Below are 21,532 nucleotides of genomic sequence, written 5' to 3' on the forward strand. Positions count from 1 at the left end.
CTAGGATCCACAATTTCCAACTCTCTCCTGTTCTCCCTTTCCTCTCCCTCTGAGGCAATTTTTCCAGAGCCTCTTTTGTCATGCTGGGAGCCCACTCACTTCTGGCATTTTCACTATCTCTCAGGGACATCCTAACTATATATGCTTCCCACCTACTAGTCCACATTCCAGGGGCAGCCTCCCCGAGCTCCTCCCCACCTCTTACCCACCAACAGCTGCATCATCACCTGTCTATTCCATTCCTGATTATCTCCATATCCTTCACAGGTTCTCACCTTTACTGATCCCATGAGCCGGTTGTAACAGTTCTCCAGGAACTCAGAGCAGAAGTCTCTGAGGAAGAGCCTCACATTGAGGGCAGAACGGCGCTGAATGGACAGCTCTCGGGCGGCCTGGCGACGTTTAGGCACCTTTTTCGGCTGCTTTCCCAAATCTGAACTGTAGTTTCGTAGCTGGGTGTGTCGGTTAGGGGATTAGAATTACTCCTAACTACCACTTTCCCCTCGCAGCTCTCGTCAATTTTCTCAGAAGAAACTAATTTTTGTTTTTGTTTTGAGACGAGAACTTGCTCTGTCACCCAGGCTGGAGTGCAATGATTGAACTCCTGGCCTCAAACAATCCTCCCACCTCAGCCTCCCGAGTAGTTAGGACCACAAGCGGGTGCCACCATGCTCAGTTAGTTTTTTTTACTTGTTGTAGGGACAGGGTTTTGCCATGTTGCCCAGGCTGGTCTTGAACTCCTGGGCTCAAGCAATCCTCCTTCCTTGGCGGATTACAGGTATAAGCCATTGTACCCAACCTTTAATTTTTTTTTTTTTTTTTTTTTTTTTTAGAGACAGGGTCTTGCCATGTTGCCCAGTCTGATCTTGAACTTCTGGGCTCAAGCAATCCTCCTGCCTCAGTCTCCCAAAGTGCTGGGACCACAAGTGTGAGCCATCAGGCCCAGCCAAGAACTCAAGATGATTACCCTGCTTAAGCTATGCAACTCCACATGCTCCCACTCCAGATGTAAGAATACTCACATTGTGAAGGCCTTTGTGAAAGATGAGGTCCCTCTCCCCAATGGATTTCAACCCCTGGACAATATACGAGCCCCCAAATCGAGAATGTCTGCAGAAGAAACAAAAAGGTCCAAAGTGATTCTTCAGTTCTCTGGAAACTTTATCTCCATTCTCTATCATCAGCACCTTGGAGCAAATTAAAACTACAAAATGTTGGTCGGGCACGGTGGCTCACACCTATAATCCCAGCATTTGGGAGGCCGAGGCAGGAGATCACCTGAGGTCAGGAGTTTGAGAGCAGCCTGGCCAACATGGTGAAACCCGGACTCTACTATAAATACAAAAATTAGCCTGGCATGATGGCAGGCGCCTGTAGTTCCAGCTACTGGGGAGGCTGAGGCAGAAGAATCGCTCGAACCCAGGAGGCAGAGGTTGCAAGGAGCAGAGATCGTGCCAGTGCACTCCAGCCTGGGTGACAAGAGTAAAACTCTGTCTCAAAAAATAAATAAATAAATAAACTAAAATGTTACTCAATCACCCCACCTTAGAATTTGTCTCCTATGCCCTCAGTATTCCATGATGTAGGAACAAGAACCTGCCTCTCCGCCAGTCACCTGTTGCCTCGCTGGAGGGCTCGAGTCTTCTTTTCTGCCATCTCTCGCTGGCGCAACACCTCCAGTTCTGCAACATCTGCACTCCGCTCCTGAGCTAAGCGTCCCTGCCCTATTCCCGCCAGCTGCTCGGGGTTCTAGATTGGAACAAAGAGGGAAGAATCAAGAGGATAGTCATTCCTTATCCTGAGTTCACGCCTACTGGGCATGCAAAGAGTGAACAAAATAGAACCCCATTAATGGGGCACTGTGCTGTTGTTCTCCCTTATCTGAGGGGGGATATGTTCCAAGACCCCCACTGGATGCCTGAAACTGCAGACAGTACTAAAATATATATATGTATACATTCGTGTATATATATATATGTATGTGTATACACATATACATAGAACATGTATGTTCTGTTTTATAGAATGTATATATGTTCTATATACATATGTTATCAGAAAAAATAGAACATGTATACATATATATACACACACGTTCTATTATGTTTTTTCAAACTGATAACCAAGATGGCTAGTACGTGACTAACAGGCGGGTATACAGTGTGGATATGCTGGGCAGAGGGATGATTCACATCTTGTTCAGGACAGACAGGGACAAAAGATTTCATTACACTACTCAGAACAATGTACAAGTTTAAAACTTCTAAAATGTTTGTTTCTGAAATTTTCCACTTAATGTTTTCGGACCACGGTTGACTGTGAGTAACTGAAATCAAGGAAAGTAAAACAATGAATAAGGGGATACTACATGTACTCAAGACATGGGTACTCCCGCTGTCACCTGCCTTCCCCAAATAATGCAGCCGTTATCACAAGAGCAATTCTGGCTGTATAGCAGAAAAGTACATGGGTGGAGGGGACTAGGACAATAGGCCAGGGTCTCACCTGGTCACGAAACATAAGGGAGACAATCTCTAGCACATGTAGGCTCCATTGCTGCTCAGCAGATGAGCTGGCCAGAAAGAGGAGCAGGTCGTCCAGGCCACTGAGGTGAATCGCCCAGAGAAGCTGGTCATGGATGCTGGCGTCGTCATCAATCTTCTGAGCAGTGAATGGTGAGGGTAGAAAGGGAGCTCATTCAATCCCACTGCCCTGCCTTGAAGCTCTCCAACTCATTCTTTGACCAAGCCTCCTCTCCCAGACTTGTCAGAGGACAGAATAGCCCAGAAAGAGCAGCTTGGCCGGGCACGGTGGCTCACGCCTGTAATCCCAGCACTTTGGGAGGCCAAGGCGGACAGATCACGAGGTCAGGAGATTGAGGCCATCCTGGCTAACACAGTGAAACCCTGTCTTTACTAAAAATACAAAAAAAAATTAGCCAGGCATGGTGGCGGGCGCCTATTGTCCCAGCTACTCAGGAAGCAGAGGCTGAGGCAGGAGAATGGCATGAACCCGGGAGGCAGAGCTTGCAGTAAGCCGAGATCGTGCCACTGCACTCCAGCCTGGGTGACAGAGCGAGACTCTGTCTCAAAAAAAAAAAAAAAAAAAAAAGGGCAGCTCAACCTAACCATGCACAAGAACACAGAATACCCAAGACACTCACCTTCTCCTGATCAAGGTCAGCTGGGACATGGAGAATATTTCTGACCAGCAGTAGGATCCGCTCAATCAGCAGGTTGTCTTCCTCCTGCCGTTCCTCCCAGCCCTAATCAGAAGAGAGCAAGAGGAAGAGACTCCCTGTGGAAGGCAGGCAGCATGTACCCTGGCTGGAAGACCAGGCACAGAAGAGAAGCAGGATTAAAAAGAGAGTTCAAACAGTAATGAGGTAGCCAGAGACTATGGATCGGACTACCATATCCCCAAGGACTGGGACCATATCTCAGCATCTCCTCCTCCACCCGGAGAAGGTGCAAAGTGCTGTCCCATGGAATCCTGTAATGTGAAGACTCACCAGCTGCAACAGCTCATACAAGGTTTCACTGAGGACTCCAAAAGCCTTCTCACTGGCAAAGGCCTGTGAAATAGGGAACTGGATCTTAAGTAGCAGTCATCCACTTCTTCACCACTGCCCCATATTCCACCCCAGGGACTCCAAAGGAAAGCCTCACCTCTTTGTAGGCCTGCAAATAAGTTAGCACCTGCAAAAAATGGTGCCGAAAGCTGGGTTCCTTAGGCAGACTGCCAAAACAGAGCAAGGCTGGTTGTGTCAAGTTCACCATCAGTCTGGGAGACAATGAAGGAGAGATAAGTTGTTAAGTTTCCTTACCAGCTCAAACGCCAGACCTATCAGTTCAAACAGCAAAGGCTGGCAGGTGGCGAAAGTTTAAAAGCTAGGGAGGCAACCTGATAACAGCATCAAAGAGAGGCTTGTCCTGGCGGTGCTGGGTGAGGATGGGCAGAAGGTCGCTCTGTAGGATCTGGGCTGCCCCCAGTTGCTGCCGCACATCTCGTGTCTCATCCTCATGCCTCAAATAGCGGATCAGATCCTTCACACTCTCTTCAGAGACAGAACAAAACATGCATGTGGAACCTTGGAAGCAGCTCCATCCAGACCCACATGATTTTCACACCCATGGTTTGAGAAATTCAACAGACCTCCTTAATTCAAGCAAATTTTTTTCCTGTTTCCTCAAAAAGGTACTTACCTAAGCAATCTGGTTCCTTGTGGTAAGTGTCTCCCTCCAAGTACCCAAGGGCACTACATGTGGCTAGAAGTTCACAGTTCATCATGTGCAAGTCCATACATCAGTGGACCAACCAATAGAGAAGGAAGTGGAGAAACAGGAGACAGAAATGACGAGGCCTGCAGAGATAGAGAAAGATTAAAAATGTAAGTTCCTCTCCATGAAAAGAAGATAGGAACAGGAGAAGGCCCTAATGCTCAGAATATTCTGAACAAGATCCTCAAATGTTTGACTTTTGTCACGACCAAAAGTTCTGCTCTCAGTCCCAAGGAAAGTTTTAAATTATGGCTTCTACCTGATCAAAACCAAAGAGGCTCCAGCCTATGAATTAAGCACCTGCCCTGGCCAGACACGGTGACTCACTCCTGTAATCCCAGCACTTTTGGAGGCTGAGGTGGGCAGATCACCTGAGGTTGGGAGTTTGAGACCAGCCTGACCAACATGGAGAAACCCTGTCTCTACTAAAAATACAAAATTAGCCAGGCGTGGTGGCGCATGCCTATAATCCTAGCCACTTGGAAGGCTGAGGCAGGAGAATTGCTTGAATCCAGGAGGCAGAGGTTGCGGTGAGCCGAGATCATGCCACTGCACTCTGGCCTGGGCAGCAGAGAGAGACTCTGTCTCAAAATAAATAAATAAATAAAATTGTTAGACCCTGGCGGGGCACAGTGGCTCATGCCTATAATCTCAGCACTTTAGGCGGCCAAGACATGATGATCATTTGTCCCAGTGTTCAAGATTAGCCTGGGCAACATTGTGAGACCCCATCTGTACAAAAGCCAAGTGTTGTGGCACACACCTGTAGTCCTCCTACTCAGGAGGCTGGGGCGAGAGAATTACTTGAGCCTAGGTGTTCGAGGTTGCAATGAGGTATGATTGCACCACTACATTCCAGCCTGGTCTACAGAGTCTCTGGAAAAAATAAATTGCTCAAACCTTGTCACCCTCCACTTTCTGTGGCTCTTCCATGCAGACACAGCTCTGATGCACCACAGGAATTAAAAAACCGAGCTCTGGCCATACAGTGATTCCACCAGGGATCTAATACATCCCAGGAGCCCTGAGGCTTCTGAGACACTGAGAATGTGTAGAGAAAAGTCCTTCACTCTCCTCTCCAAAGTTACTCTTAAACCTTGGTAATCTTAGTAGAAATCAGCATCTAACAGAACAGGTGAGGAAAGGGAGTAAATAGAAACTGGTACATTCCCTCTCTCACAAAGGGAGATGACTCTCTCACAAAGAATCATCTCCCTTAAAAAAAAAAGACACAGGGTTTCACTCTGTTGCCCAGGCTGGAGTACAGTGGCATGATCATAGCTCATTGTAACCTCAAATTTCTGGGCTCAAGCAGTCCTCCTGCCTCAGCCTCCTGAGTAGCTATGACTGGGCATGTGCCACCACGCCTGGCCTTTTAAAACATTTTTGTAGGCCAGGTGTGGTGGCTCATGCCTGTAATCTCAGCACTTTGGAAGGCCAAGGCAGGCAGATCACCTGAGGTCAGGAGTGCGAGACCAGCTTGGCCAACATGGTGAAACCCCATCTTCTACTAAAAATACAAAAATTAGCTGGGCGTTGGCTGGGCCCGGTGGCTCACACCTGTAATCCCAGCACTTTGGGAGGCCAAGGCAGGCGGATCACGAGGTCAGGAAATCGAGACCATCCTGGCTAATCACAGTGAAACCCTGTCTCTACTGAAAATACAAAAATTTAGCCGGGTGTCGGTGGCAGATGCCTATAGTCCCAGCTATTCGGGAGGCTGAGGCAGGAGAATGGCGTGAACTCAGGAGGTGGAGCTTGCAGTGAGCCGAGATGGTGCTACTGCGCTCCAGCCTGGACTACAGAGGGAGACTCCGTTAAAAAAAAAAAAAAAAAATTAGCTGGGCATGGTGATGGGCGTCTGTAATCCCAGCTACTTGGGAGGCTGAGGCAGGAGAATCGCTGGAACCTGGGAAGTGGAGGCTGCAGTGAGCCAAGATTGTGCCACTGCACTCCAGCCTGGGTGACAGAGCAAGCCTCCATCTCAAAAAAAAAAAAAAAAAATTGTAGAGATAGGGTCTCACTATGTTGCCCCGGCTGGTCTCAAATTCCTAGCCTTACGCAATCCTCTCATCTTGGCCTCTCCAAGTGTTGAGATTACAGGCATGAGCCACCTCACCCACCCTCATCTACCTTTTGTGAAGCATGTCCCCACTTTTCTTTTAAGAAACAGGATTTCACTCTTACCCAGGCTGGGGTGCAGTGGTGAAATGATAGCTCACTGCAACCTCAAATCCCTGTGTTTAGGCAATTCTTCTGCCTTGACCTGCCAAAGTGTTGGGATTACAGGTGTAAGCCGCTGTGCCTGGCCAAGCCTTGGAACAGGGACCAAATTAAGAAGCAGACACCAGGCCAGGTGCAGTGGTTCACACCTCTAATCCCAAAACTTTGGGAGACCAAGGCGGGAGACTCACTTGAACCCAGGAGTTTGCGAGCAGCCTGGGTAACAGCTTAAGACCCCATCTCTACAAAAAATAAAAAATTGGCCGCCATGGTGGCACATCCCTGTGGTCCTAGCTAATTGAGAGGCTGAGGTGGGACAACTGCTCGAGCCCAGGAGGTTGAGGTTGCAGTGAGCTGTGATCACACTGCACTTCAGCCTGGGTGACTGTGAGACCTTGGAAAAAAAAAAGAAGAAGAAAAGAAAAGAAAGACCCCTAAACTCTCATCAGATAATCAAGTAGGCACAGATCTACAATCCTGCACATTTCAGAACTTGACACTATAATAACAGATACACATACACAAACACATTGCTTTTTTCTTTTGAGACACAGTCTTGCTCTGTAGAGTGGCACAATCTTGGCTCACTGCAAACTCCGCCTCTTGGGTTCAAGAGATTATCCTCGGCCGGGCGCGGTGGCTCAAGCCTGTAATCCCAGCACTTTGGGAGGCCGAGACGGGCGGATCACTAGGTCAGGAGATCGAGACCATCCTGGCTAACACGGTGAAACCCCGTCTCTACTAAAAAATACGAAAAGCTAGCCGGGCGACGTGGCGGGCGCCTATAGTCCCAGCTACTCGTGAGGCTGAGGCAGGAGAATGGCGTAAACCCGGGAGGCGGAGCTTGCAGTGAGCTGAGATCCGGCCACTGCACTCCAGCCCGGGGACAGAGCAAGACTCCGTCTCAAAAAAAAAAAAGAAAAAAAGAGATTATCCTCATCAGCCTCCTGAGTAGCTGGGGCTACAGGCACGCCCAGCTAATTTTTGTATTTTTTTTTTTTTTTGGAGACAGAGTCTTGCTGTCTCCCAGGCTGGAGTGCAATGGCTCAATTTTGGCTCACTGCAAGCTCCGCCTCCTGGGTTCACACCATTCTCCTGCCTCAGCCTCCCAAGCAGCTGGGACTATAGGCGCCCGCCACCATGCCTGGCTAATTTTTTGTATTTTTAGTAGAGACAGGGTTTCACCGTGTTAGCCAGGATGGTCTCGATCTCCTGACCTCGTGATCCGCCCACCTCGGCCTCCCAAAGTGCTGGGATTACAGGCGTGAGCCACCATGCCCAGCCCTAATTTTTGTATTTTTAGTAGACACGGGGTTTCACCATGTTGAGGATGGTCTCGATCTCTTTTTTTTTTTTTTTTTTTTTTGAGACAGAGTCTCACTTTATTGACAGTCTGGAGTGCAGTGGCGTGATCTTGGCTCACTGCAACCTCTGCCTCCTGGGTTCAAGTGATTCTCCTGCCTCAGCCTCCCAAGTAGCTGGGACTACAGGCGCCCGCCACCATGCCCGGCTAATTTTTGTATTTATAGTAGAGATGGGGTTTCACCATGTTGGGCAGGATGGTCTCGATCTCCTGACCTCGTGATCCACCTGCCTTGGCCTCCCAAAGTGCCGAGATTACAGGCGTGAACCACCACACCCAGCCCACATTACATTTTTTACCCTATTACTCCACAGAATCAGGAATAACCATCAATCTTTCCTTTGACACCTTCAGCCACACTGCTCTGTCCTTGGTAGCATCCTCTAAAAAGATCTTTCCTGGCTCACATACCTACCTCTAACCCAACTCCACCCCATTCCTTCACAGAAGATAGGTAGCAGCTTCCAAAGGACGAAACTTTAATGCCTGATGCTCTCTCCCTGCATTTATACAACTGGTCTACTTCTTCAGGTTGCTAGCTATCCCTCCACCCCTAACCAGTGTTATCCAATTTCTAACTGCTCAGCCCAGCCATAAATTGAGCCAGTAAAACACTCACTGAGTGAGCAGAAGAACTGAAAGGAGACTTCCTTTTGTCATCCTTTCTCAGGCACCTGCAGACCCTGAAACCTGGGCTCCAGTGAGGTAGGTTCAGTGTATAAAATCCCTGACTCTCTGCAAAGATACATCTAGCTTTTTTAGAAAGACTACTGTGTGTATGTACACATAAGCATGCCCATACACACACACACACACACACACACACACACGTTGAAGGGCTTCCCTGTGTCCTCTCTCCAAGGAAGCTGACAAAAATAGACAACAGAGCTATAAACATGCTGCGTCAGCACATACTCTTCAAAAGGAGGCACAAAATCATACTTTGGCACTAAAAGGTACAAAATGATAAAGTCTTCTAATAGCAGAGACAAAGCCATATCTGGGAAGGCTCCCAGACAGATAACCTCACACAGTCCTGCCTGCTACCCTCCCCCTTTATCTTGGTTCCTCCAGAGCAGACCAATCTAAAATTCAGTATTTGTAAAAATGGCCACAACAGAGGACCCAAGCCTCTATCTTCAACATACCACTTTACCTGAAAGACAAAAATAAGAGGCTGTAACAGCCATCCCTGCTGGCTACCAAAATAAAAGGGAGGAGAGGCTGGGTGCAGTGGCTCACCCCTGTCATCCCAGCACTTTGGGAGGCCAAGGCAGGTGGATCATCTGAGGTCAGGAGTTCAAGACCAGCCTGGCCAATATGGTGAAACCCCATCTCTACTGAAAATACAAAAATTAGCGGGGCATGGTGGCAGGCGCCTGTAATCCCTGCTATCCGGGAGGCTGAGGCACGTGAATCGCTTGAACCGGGGAGGTAGAGGTTGCAGTGAACTGAGATGGCACCACTGCCCTACAGCCTGGGTGACACAGCAAGATTTCGTCTCAAAAAAAAAAAAAAAAAAAAAGGAGGAGGAGAAAGGAGATAGGAAAGAAGAAGGGGTCCTGGCAGATGCCAGAAAAGAAGAAGTAACGGAAGAGACTCAGGACTTCCAGTTCTAATCCTTCTGCAGTTTTGACAAAACCAGGCTGTGAAGCAACACGCAAAGCAGAGGAAAAATGGGTTAGACAATCTATTGTAAGCTCTCAGATCAGGGCTCACAAGGCAAGCCTGCAGCCTTGGGCCCACATTCACTGGAACTGGAATAAGAGTTTTCAACAGGAATTCCAGCTCTCCCTGGTGAAAACAACTATTTTAAAACTCGGCCGGGCATGATGTCTCATGCCTGTAATCCCAGCACTTTGGGAGGCTGAGGCGGGTTGATTGCTTGAGTCTAGGAGTTGGAGACCAGCCTGGACAACATGTCAAAACCCCGTCTCTACTAAAAATACAAAAAAGAAAAAAAAGAAACCCCGTCTCTACCAAAAAAAAAAAAGAAAAGAAAATTTGCTGGATGTGGTGGTGTGTGCCTATAGTCCCTGCTACTCTGAGGCTGAGGCTGAGGCAGGAGGATTGCTTGAGCCCGGAGGCAGGGGTTGCAGTGAGCCAAGATTGAGCCACCACACTTCGGCCTAGGCGACAGAGTGAGATTCTGTCTCAAAAAAAAAAAAAAAAAAAATTCAGCCTGGGCATGGCAGCTCATACCTGTAACCCCAGCACTTTGGGAGGCCAAGGCAGGAGGATCACTTGAGCCCAGGAGTTTAAGACCAGACTGGGCAAAAAAGTGAGACCCCCATCTCTACAAAACATTTTTTTTAAAAAACAGAGTCTCACTCTGTCACAGGTTGTAGTGCAGTGGCGCAATCTCGGCTCACTGCAACCTCCACCTCCTGGGCTCAAACGATTCTCCTGCCTCAGCCTCCTGAGTAGCTGGGGCTACAGGCATGAGCCACCAGGCCTGGCTAATTTTTGTATTTTTAGTAGAGACCAGGTTTTGCCACGTTGGCCAGGTGAGTCTCGAACTCCTGACCTCAAGTGATCCACCCACCTCGGCCTCCCAAAGTGCTGGGATTACAGGCGTGAACCACAGTGTCCGGCCACTACCAAAAATATGTTTTTGTAATTAGCCAGGTGTGGTGGCGCATGTCTGTGGTCCCAGCTACTCAGGAGGATCACTTGAGTCTGGGAGGTTAAGGCTGCAGTAAGCCATGATCGTGCCATTGCGCTGCAGCCTGGGCAAAACAGTGAGACCCTGCCTCAAAAAAAAAAAAAAAAAAAAAAATCAGCCTTGTACTTGGCTTGGTTGCCCCCTCTAGCTGTTGGTCGCCCTACCCAGGAACACAAACATACATGTTTCCAGACACAGAGCACACCCAATGGTCTCCAAACATGCACTCAGTTTATTATTCCTCCATGTGGGAGGTCTACCCTCCTTTACAAAAGTTCTAAGCCTATCTGACCTTCAAGATCAAGCTCAAGGCCAGGCGTGGTGGCTCACGCCTGTAATCCCAGCACTTTGGGAGGCCGAGGTGGGTAGATCACCTTACGTCAGGAGTTCAAGACCAGCCGGACCAACGTGGTGAAACCCTGTCTCTACTAAAAATACAAAAATTAGCTGGGCATGGTGGTATGCGCCTGTAGTCGCAGCTACTTGGGAGGCTGAGGCAGAATTGCTTGAACCTGGGAGGGAGAGGTTGCAGTAGGCTGGGATAGCACCATTGCACTCTAGCCTGGGCCATAGAGCAAGACTCCATCTCAAAAAATAAATAAAAATAAAAAGTTGAGTCGGTAGAAAGGAATATTTAACATCAATGTAAGTTAGTTAAGGAAGTCTGCTAACCACTGTGTCACTGGTGCTATGCCAGAATCAAGTTATGAGAGCAAGCCATAACATCCTGGGTCCAAGTGATCTGTTTAGCAAGATGGATGGGCTGCGGACATGGCTGTCTCCAGGCTCCTCAGGAAGGAATTTAGAACACCGAACAGTGGTCAGAATTCAGTAAGAATACATTATCCTTATTTTCTCATTTCACTTCAGATGGATGGAAATGTTATCATATACTAGTGTTCTTCTAGCATTTAGAAATCATTGATTTGTATAATAAAAACCGTAAACCAGTCCAACAAAAGGAAAGCTCCAGCTGCAGGGCTTCATTTTGTTTTGCTCATTGCTGCATTCTCCAGTGCCTAGAATAGAGCTTGGCATATAGCGAGCATGCAATTTTTTTTTTTTGAGACGGAGTCCAGCTCTGTTGCCCAGGCTGGAGTGTAGTGGCGCGATCTCGGCTCACTGCAACCTCCGCCTCCCAGGTTTAAGTGATTCTTTTGCCTAGCCTCCTGAATGGCTGGAATTACAGCCACACGCCACCACACCTGGCTAATTTTGTATTTTTAGTAGAGATGGGGTTTCACCATATTGGCCAGGTCTTGAACTCCTGACCTCAGGTGATCCGCCCACCTTGGCTTCCCAAAATGCTGGGATTACAGGTGTTAGCCCCCTCACCCGGCCAAGCATGCAATAAATCTTTGCTGAATTTTGACTCAACAGATTATCCTGGGTCATACCCTTTGAAACAGTAAACTCATTTCAGAAAATAGAACCCAAGAAAATAATTCACGAAAGAAAGGAAATCATTTGTACAAAACCAAAAATAGTAATATCTTTTCCTAGTGCACTCGAGTTTACAAAATGATTTTATAGCTTTTTTTTTTTGAGACAGGGTCTCACTCTGGCACCCAGGCTGGCACCCAGGAGTGCAGTGGTACAATCATGGCTCACTGTAACTGAAGCAGCACAATAGGGAAAATGAGGCAGGATAATAGTAAAGGGAATTCAAAGTTGGATAAAGGGCAGAATTAGTAAGAACATGAGAGCTGAAGCAAGGTGAAGGGGTAGGTGAGCAAGAAGCAAGATAAGAGGCAGAAGTTAAGCAGGCCAAAATAAAAAGTAAGAGAAGCAAGCAAGAACCCCTGGCCGGCAGGATCTAGACCAAACCAGCAAGGGGCAGTTCTTCAGGGCAAGGCATATGCATCAAAGAGAAAAACCTGTCCTTATCATACCCCGTATGATAATCACCTCATCAAAACTCACGCATATGGACTGAATATCATGCACGTACTTAAAATTATGGGATGGAGGCAGCAGGCAAGCACTAAGCAACACACCCATCAGTCAAAAAGGCAGACACTGGCTAGAGATTAGGCAGCCAAAAAAACACATAAAAAGACCCAAACTACACCAAACTATGCTGATCTCATTTTGCAGAGGTCAGTCTGCTCTCTCACTCCCAAAGTGTTAATACTGGGCTTGATAAACTTTTTTTTTTTTTTTCTGAGATGGAGTTTCACTCTGTCACCCAGCCTGGGGTGCAGTGGCACGATCTTGACTCACTGGAACCTCCAGCTCCCTCCCAGGTTCAAGCGATTCTCCTGCCTCAGCATCCCAAGTAGCTGGGACTACAGGCGCCCACCACTGTGCCTGGGTAATTTTTGTATTTTTAGTAAAGATGGGGTTTCACCATGTTGGGCAGTCTGGTCTCGAACTCCTGACCACAAGTGATCTACCTGCCTCGGCCTCCCAAAGTGCTGGGATTACAGGCATGAACCACTGCACCTGGCCCCAGCTAATTTTTTAATTTTTTGTAGAGACTGGGTTTGGCCATGTGGCCCAGGCTGATCAACTCATGAGCTCAAGAGATCTGCCTGCCTAGGCCTCCCAAAGTGCTGGCATTCCAGGCTACATGAGCCACAGTGCCCAGCAGGCCTTCATAGCTTTAAATACTTTGAACATACAAGTCCTCAGTGATAGGTACAATCATCTCCATATTACAAATCAAGAAAAACAGGATCAGAGAGAATAAACATCCCAATATAATGTTTTTATAAATGAGTTATTTTATTTATTGAGATAGGAGTCTCATTCTGTCATCCAGGCTGGAGTGCAGTGGCACGATCTCCACTCACTGAGGGCTCCACCTCCCCGGCTCAAGTCATCCTCCCACCTCAGCCTCCCGAGTAGCTGGGACCACAGGCATATGCCACCATGCCCAGCTATTTTTTTTTTTGAGACGGAGTTTCACTCTTGTTGCCCAGGCTGGAGTGCAATGGCGTGATCTTGGCTCACCGTAACCTCCACCTCCCAGGTTCAAGCAATTCTCCTGCCTCAGCCTCCCAAGTAGCTGGGATTACAGGCATGCACCATCACACCCCGTTAATTTTGTATTTTTAGTAGAGACGAGGTTTCTCCATGTTGGTCAGACTGATCTCAAACTCCCGACCTCAGGTGATCCACCCGTCTCTGCCTCACAAAATGCAGGGATTACAGGCGTGAGCCACCGTGCCTGGCGTGCCCAGCTAATTTTTTGGTATTTTTGGTAGAGACAGGGTTTCACCATGTTGCCCAGGCTGCTCTGGAACTCCTGACCTCAAGTGATCCTCCTGCCTCCTAACTATGCTAACTCAAATTTGAAAGTCTATATTTAAAAAGGGCACAGCTGGGCTCAGTGGCTCATGCCTGAAATCCGAGTACTTTAGGAGGCCAAGGCGGGAGGATCACTTGAGCCCAGGAGTTTAAGACCAGTTTGGGCAATATACTGAGACCTCATCTCTACAAAAAATTTTAAAAATAAATTATCCAAGTGTGGTGGTGTGTGCTTGTGGTCCCAGCTATTAGAGAAGCTGAGGTGGGAGAATCACTTGAGCCTGGGAGGTGGAGGTTGCAATGGGCTGATATTGCACCACTGCACTCCAGCCAAGATGACAAAGCAAGACTCTGTGTCAAAAAAAAAAAAAAAAAAAGAGGAATGGAATACTGACTGATACATGCCACGAAGCAGATGAAACCTGAAAACATGTTCAGTTAAAGAAGCCAAACACAGCTGGGTGCAGTGGCTCACACCTGTAATCCCAGCACTTTGGGAGGCCAAGGTAGGTAGATCACCCTGAGGCCAGGAGTTTGAGACCAGCCTGGCCAACATGGTGAAACCCCATCTCTACGAAAAATACAAAAAAATTAGCTGGGCGTGGTGGTGGGCGCCTGTAATCCCAGCTACTCGGGAGGCTGAGGCAGGAGAATCGCTTGAACCCAGGAGGCAGAGGTTGCAGTGAGCCCAAATCGCGCCACTGCACTCCAGCCTGGGCAACAAGAGAGAAAACTCCACCTCAAAAAAAAAAAAAAAGGAGAAGTCAAACACAAAAGGTCATATATTGTATGATGGTATTTATATGAAATGTCCAGAATAGGCAAATGCAATAGGCTGATATGGGCACAGTGGCTCACACCTGTAATCCCAGCACTTTAGGAGGCTGAGGTGGGCAGAAATGGTTGTATAACTCTCTGAATATACTAAAAATCACAGAATTGTACAGGGGTTTTCTTGTTTTTGTTTTTGTTTTGAGACAGGGTCTCACTCTGTTGACCAGCCCAGGCTGGAGTACAGATCAATCATGGCTCACTATAGCCTCAATTCCTTGGCGCAAGCAATCCTCCCACCTCAGCCTCCCAAGTAGCTGGGACCACAGGTGTTCAATACCACACCTGGCTAAGTTTTTAATTTTGTGTAGAGCCGGTACCTCCCTATGTTGCCCACACTGGTCTCAAACTCCTGGCTGGCCTCAAGCAATCCTCCTGCCTTGGCCTCCGAAAGTGCTGAGATTACAGGTATGAGCCACCACACCTAACCTGAACTGTACATTTTAAAAGGGTGAATTTTACAGTATATGAATTATATCTCAAACAGCTGTTATAAACACTCCACACAATTACTATACACATTCTGTTTCTACCATTTTAACACCAAAAAAAACTATAGACAAAAAACTCAGGATAAAATACTGTCCTTTAAATTTAATAAATATGACTTCATGAAAAAAATTCATTACATTGACTTTATTTTCACATTTCATCATAGACCAGGTGAGAATTTTGTCAAACACCATAGAGTCAGTGGATCTGGACATTTAAAAGGGATGTTAGTTACTTTTCCTACTAAGTATTAAGCAGTTCAGATGAAGCAATATTCATCTGAAATCAATACTTGGAGGCATTAAAATGCAAGAACCAAAAGAAAACAACAGATAAAATATTAAATGTATTTGCAATTCAAATTAACTTACTTTTTTTTTTTTTTTTTTTTTTTCTGAGACAGAGTCAGAGTCTTGCTCTGTCGCCCAGGCTGGAGTGCAATGGCACGATCTCAGCTCACTGCAACCTCCGCCTCCCAGGTTCAAGCAACTCTTCTGCCTCAGCCTCCTGAGTAGCTGGGACTACAGGCGCGTGCCACCATGCCCGGCTAATTTTTATATTTTTAGTAGAGACGGGGTTTCACCATATTGACCAGGCTGGTCTTGAACTCCTGACCTCATCTTAGAGCAATTTGACAGGCAGTTTACAGTTTTGTTTTGAGACAGGATCTCCCTCTGTCACCCAGGCTGAAGTGCAGTGGCGTAATCTTGGCTCACTGAAACCTCCACCTCCCGGGTTCAAACTATTATAGTGCCTGAGCCTCCCAAGTAGCTGGGATTACAGGCCTGTGCCACCATGCCAGGCTACTTTTTTTGTATTTTGTAGTTGAGATGGGGTTTCACCATGATGCCTAGGCTGCTCTCGAACTCCTGGCCTCAAGTGATCCACCCACCTCGGCCTCCCAAAGTGCTGGGATTACAGGCATGAGCCATTGCACTCAGCCAATGTTTGTTGAATCTAATAATGATAATAATAAAAAGCCTGTATTCTGTATGTCTTTTTAAATGTTATTTTTCTAGTAATTTTATTTTACAGAAGTGCTTTTAGAACACTACTGATCTGCAACAGCTTGAAGGAAAAATCTACTTCGTCCTTTACCAAGACAGTTTGAGAAGCAGTGATATTAAGCACTCTACCCAGTGCTGAGCACAAAGTAAGAACCTCTGGCTGGACATGGTGGCTCACGCCTGTAATTGTAGCACTTTGGGAGGCTGAGGTGGGAGGATCACTTGAGTCCAGGAGTTTGAGACCAGCTGGGTAACATAGGGAAGCCCAGTCTCTACAAAAAATAAAATACAAAAATTAGCCAGGCGTGCTGATGTACACCTTTAGTCCCAGCTACCCAGGAGGCTAAGGCAGGAGGATCACTTGAACCCAGGAGGTCGAGGTTGCAATAAGCTGAAATCGTGCCACTGCACTCCAGCCTGGGTAACAGAGTGAGACCCTGTCTCAAAAGACAAACAAACAAAACAAACAGAAAGAACCCCACAAATATTAATTTCCTCTCCATCTGTCAGACTCTATAGTCAGTTACTACATGCTTAGGGAGAACCTTCCTAGCAAAAAATAGTGTGCAGGTGCAATGGCAGTGCTAAAGAAATTTAAGAAATTTAGTTGCAGAAATAAAACCCACATAATATAGACAAACAATGTAAAAGATAAGGCAGTACAAGCTCTAAATACGTGATACTGAAAAAAACTAAAAAACTAGTACTCTTTTCAGGTTAAAGTGGTCAAGGAGGTTTTGTCTGAGGAAGCATGATTAGAACTGGGCCTTTGAAAGCTGCATAGGATTAAGGCAGCTGGGAATAGGAGGGGCATTTAAGCAGAGAACTGCCAGTACAAAAGCAAAGAGGGAGCCATTATGAATAGATGGGTCCATCAGGAAATCAATGGAAAAGCAGCTGGACCCAGCTTTATGGGAAAAACCTCATCTTTGTCCATCAGTTCAAAGATTTAGAACCTAAGCCAGGGAGCCACTGAAGATTTCTGAGATAGAAAACAAAATGATCAAACCAGGGTCACACATATCCTACTACTGTATCACTATACACATCAGTTTGACCATTTTCCCGTGTGGCCTCCGTCTCTTTTCCTTTCAGCGCACTCTTTTCCTTGCAGCGCACCTGCGAAAGACCATAACCTCAGATCAATGCAACCATCTGCTTCCCAGACTTCAACTCAAATCTAGGCCCAGATGTGCTGGAGAAAACCAAATGACCCTGTATAGTGATACAAGACACATGTATAGCCTGCAACCTGAGCAGCAGCAAATCATTTCAGTATTCTTTTTTTTTTTTTTTTTTGAGACAGAGTCTTGCTCTGTCATCCAGGCTGGAGTGCAGTGGCACGATCTCGGTTCACTGCAACTCCGCCTCCCGGGTTCAAGCAATTCTCCTGCCTCAGCCTCCCGAGTAGCTGGGATTACAGGTGCCCGCCACCACGCCTGGCTAATTTTTGATTTTTAGTAGAGACAGGGTTTCACCATGTTGGCCAGGCTGGTCTGGAACCCCTTACCTTGTGATCCGCCTGCCTCGGTCTCCCAAAATGCTGGGATTACAGGCATGAGCCACTGCGCCCGGTTTCATTTTGGTATTCTTGGTCAGCTTCATTGTCTCTTCCCAAAGAACCACTATCCCTAACTTTCATCATTTTCCTCAAGCCCCTTCACTCCACTGCTTCCTGGCCTCCCACCTGGTTTATGTGCTCCCTTCCTCTTAGGAACAATTGAGGTTATCAGACATGAACTCTCTCAACTCTCTCCACCCGAGCCTAAAAACATACATATTTCAAACACCTACCCTTAGTTCTTTGCTTCTAATCTAAGCACTCTGTGATCCTCATTAATCACTTCCTGTCCCTTAGTTGGTTATTCCTTATTTCCAACCTTCCCTTTATGCTAGCCCTATCCCCATATATTATGAGTTGCTCAAGGGTATTCCATCTTTTTTTTCTTTTGAGATAGTGTCTCAAAAGTGTAGTGATGTGCAGTGGTGTGATCTCAGCTCACTGCAGTCTCAACCCCCCAGGCTCAAGCTATCCTCCCACCCCAGCCACCCAAAGTGCTGGGATTACAGGCATATGCCCCCACACCTGTCCTAGCTCATCTTAATGGGAAAAAAATCCAACATAAAATAAAACTTTTCCCTTTGACCTCTTATTGGCTGTTCCTCCTCCTACTTAAGTGCTGATTTTCCTTAGGCCTGAATCTTTAGCCTTCTTCCCTTATCACTGTACAAGGCCTGATTGGGCAAACTCACTCTCTCCCACGCACTTCAACTACCATCCAAGCCAGACCCAGCAAATCTGTTTTTCTGGCCCCTCTGAGCTCTTGAGTTGACAATCTCATATATTAAACTAACTGAATAGCATTCTCTACCTTCATGTCTCAAAGATACCTCAACATGTCCAAAGCTGAACTCATCTTCCCAAGTCTGACTCCACTTTGGCTCTCTCAAGGACTGATATTATCTCCCTCAGTGAGGAAGGCTAAGAGTTTCACCTTATTAAAAGAAACCTAGGGCCAGGCGCACTGGCTCACGCCTGTAATCCCAGCACTTTCAGAGGCTGAGGTGGGTGGATCACCTGAGGTTGGGAGTTTGAGACCAGCCTGACCAACATGGAGAAACCCCATCTCTCCTAAAAATACAAAATTAGCTGGGTGTGGTGGCGCATGCCTGTAATCCCAGCTACTTGGGAGGCTGAGGCAGGAGAATCGCTTGAACCCAGGAGACAGAGGTTGTGGTGAGCTGAGATCGCACTATTGCACTCCAGCCTGGGCAACAAGAGAGAAACTCCATCTCAAAAAAAAAAAAAAGGCTGGGCACGGTGGCTCATGCCTGTAATCCCAGCACTTTGGGAGGCCGAGGAGGGCGGATCACCTGAGGTCAGGAGTTCAAGACTAGCCTGACCAACATGGAGAAACGCTGTCTCTACTAAAAATACAAAATTAGCCAGGTGTAGTGGTGCATGCCTGTAATCCCAGCTACTCAGGAGGCTGAGGCAGGAGACTCGCTTGAACCCGGGAGGCCGAGGTTGCAGTGAGCTGAGATCGCGCCATTGCACTCTAGCTTGGGCAACAAGAGCGAAAGAGCGAAACGCCGTCTCCAAAAAAAAAAAAAAAAAGAAACCTAGGAGTAACCTTAGCTCCATCTCACTTAACTTTCTTAAGTTTTTCTATCAGTCGCTGTCTATCCTTTTATCCCAATTGCTACTGCCTTAGTTCAGTTCCTGAGTAGCTCTTGCTTAGGTTACTCAACCTCTTCCTATCCTCTTTCTCTGCCTTCAGGCTTTTTTTCTTTTTTTGACAGAGGGTCTCGCTTTGTCACCCAGACTGGAGCGCAGTGATGCAATCACAGCTCCCGGTAGCCTCGACCCCCCAGGCTCAAGCAACTTTCCCACCTCCGTCTCCCAAATAGCTGGGACTATAGGGTATGTCATCACACCCTGCTAATTTTTGTATTTTTTGTAGGGACAAGGTTTTGCCATGTTGCCCAGGCTGGTCTTTAACTCCTGGGCTCAAGCGATCCACCCACCTGGGCTCCCAAAGTGCTGGGATCACAGGCATGAACCCAGCTGCCTCCAGTCTTGTTCTATCTAGCCTCAATATGGTTACCCAGTTTAGGCATATAACAATCCTGCTTAAAACACTTCAATGGATACATAAGAAACTTCATAGTGATTGTCTCTGAGAACTGGGGGATCTAGGATAGGAGAAATATTTGTCTTTCACTTTGATACTATTTGAATTATTTACTATTAGCATGCATTACTATAAAAACCTAAAGTTTCAGTGACCCCCATTGCCTACAATACAAAGTCTTTCATGAATCTCTCTCCTGTTTACCTCTCAAGCTTCTCTCTCAAGCTACTACTCTATCCAGAATGGCTTCCCATCCAAGTATCAACTTAGCTCTGAAGACTGTCCAGGCCAGGTGCAGTGGCTCACGCCTGTAATCCCAGCATTTTAGGTAGCCAAGGCAGGTGGATCGCCTGAGGTCCGGACTTCAAGACCAGCCTGGCCCAAAATGGTGAAACCCTGTTTCTACTAAAAATACAAAAATTAGCCAGGTGTGGTGGCAGGTGCCTGTAATTCCAGCTACTTGGGAGGCTGAGCCAGGAGAATCACTTGAACCTGGGAGACTGCACCATTGCTCTCCGGCCTGGGCAACAAGAGCAAAACTCGGTCCCAAAAAAAAAAAAAAAAAAAGGCTATGCCCAAAAGGGACTTCCTCCTGACTTCTCCATATAGAAGTGACCTCCTTTTCCTTTTCCTTGTTGTTTACTGTGTGCCATATTCAGACTTCCAACATGGTACTTACAATTCATGTTGTATACAATAGTTAAATTAAAAGTCTAACTCCTTCCCTTAGCCTTAGATTCCCTAAGGACAGAAATTCTTTTTTTTTTTTTTTTTTTTTTTTTTTTTGGAGACAGTCTCACTCTGTCACCCAGGCTGGAATGCAATTGTGCGATCTTGGCTCACTGTAACCTCCGCCTCCCAGGTTCAAGTGATTCTCCTGCCTCAGCCTCCCAAGTAGCTGGGATTACAGACACATGCCACCACACCCAGCTAATTTTTGTATTTTTTTTTTTTTTTAGTAGAGATAGGAATTCTTATTCACTTTTGAATTTTCAGATCCTTGTTACAGGATCAGAATTTCCACAGGTGGGGCTTAGGCAAGTGTTTTGAGAATGTTCCCCAGGTGATTCTAACTATCCTATGTTAACTGCACTAAAACGTAAACTCTTTCACATCAGGAATTATTACCCAGCACAATGTAGGTGCTCAATAAATGCTTTACTAAACTGAACTGAAACAGACAAGTCTGGAAGATGAGGGAGAAGAGTTTGGAGCTAAAGATCTGAAGGCATCAGGATGTAAGATGGTGGGAGTGCAGTGAGAGAAAGGAAGCAGGGAAGGACTTCTTTATGACCCTTTCACTGTAACTGCAGAAGACTCAATTACGTGTGTTTTCCTTATGACCTGAGTTCCTGAAGGGAAGGGAACTCTCCGTCCTACTCATCTCCGTAAGCCTGGGGCTAAGCACAGTGCATGGTACATGTTAGGAGCTCAGTAACCTTTTATTGATCTCTTATTGATCTTTTTATTGTGTGTATTGGCCTAGGAGGCTGGATAAATTGATTTTCAGAGGGACAATTAAGTTCAGTCTTCAAAGAGAAGTTCACTTGGCAGAGCAGTGTCAAGAACTTCCAAGCAGAAGGAACAGCAGGAACGTAAGTTCTAAGACATGAAAGAGGGCAGCCACAATCTTTCCATGTGGCCAGGAGTCAGGTGCATAAGAACTTTACAAAATGAGATTGAGAGGGTCAAGGCCAGACTGTGTGAGGCCACAGACACCCACCTGCGGATTTAAGGTTAACTGTGGATGGCCAAAAAGGAGTTTTAAATTTAACATGAAATGA

At 46.7% G+C, this 21,532-nt stretch overlaps 1 protein-coding gene across 2 annotated transcripts in view; it reads right to left on the reverse strand.

Annotated features, from left to right (window-relative positions):
• Nucleotides 1-21,532, reverse strand: part of TIMELESS (timeless circadian regulator) — a 35,717-nt gene that overhangs the window by 12,811 nt on the left and 1,374 nt on the right. The window contains exons 2-10 of one of the 2 annotated variants that reach the window (XM_015152014.3): nt 4,206-4,363; nt 3,904-4,057; nt 3,669-3,783; nt 3,512-3,574; nt 3,164-3,265; nt 2,506-2,658; nt 1,616-1,749; nt 1,023-1,110; nt 276-452 (exon numbers count right to left, since the gene is read on the reverse strand). In XM_015152014.3, coding sequence (XP_015007500.3) covers nt 276-452; nt 1,023-1,110; nt 1,616-1,749; nt 2,506-2,658; nt 3,164-3,265; nt 3,512-3,574; nt 3,669-3,783; nt 3,904-4,057; nt 4,206-4,302 — 1,083 coding nt within the window. In that variant the 5' untranslated portion in view covers nt 4,303-4,363. Of the gene's footprint in view, nt 1-275; nt 453-1,022; nt 1,111-1,615; nt 1,750-2,505; nt 2,662-3,163; nt 3,266-3,511; nt 3,575-3,668; nt 3,784-3,903; nt 4,058-4,205; nt 4,364-21,532 lie in introns of both variants that reach the window. The other variant, XM_015152013.3, reaches the window with a different exon arrangement.

This window comes from Macaca mulatta, chromosome 11 (genome assembly GCF_049350105.2).
Source record: "Macaca mulatta isolate MMU2019108-1 chromosome 11, T2T-MMU8v2.0, whole genome shotgun sequence".
NCBI classification, from domain to species: domain Eukaryota; kingdom Metazoa; phylum Chordata; class Mammalia; order Primates; family Cercopithecidae; genus Macaca; species Macaca mulatta.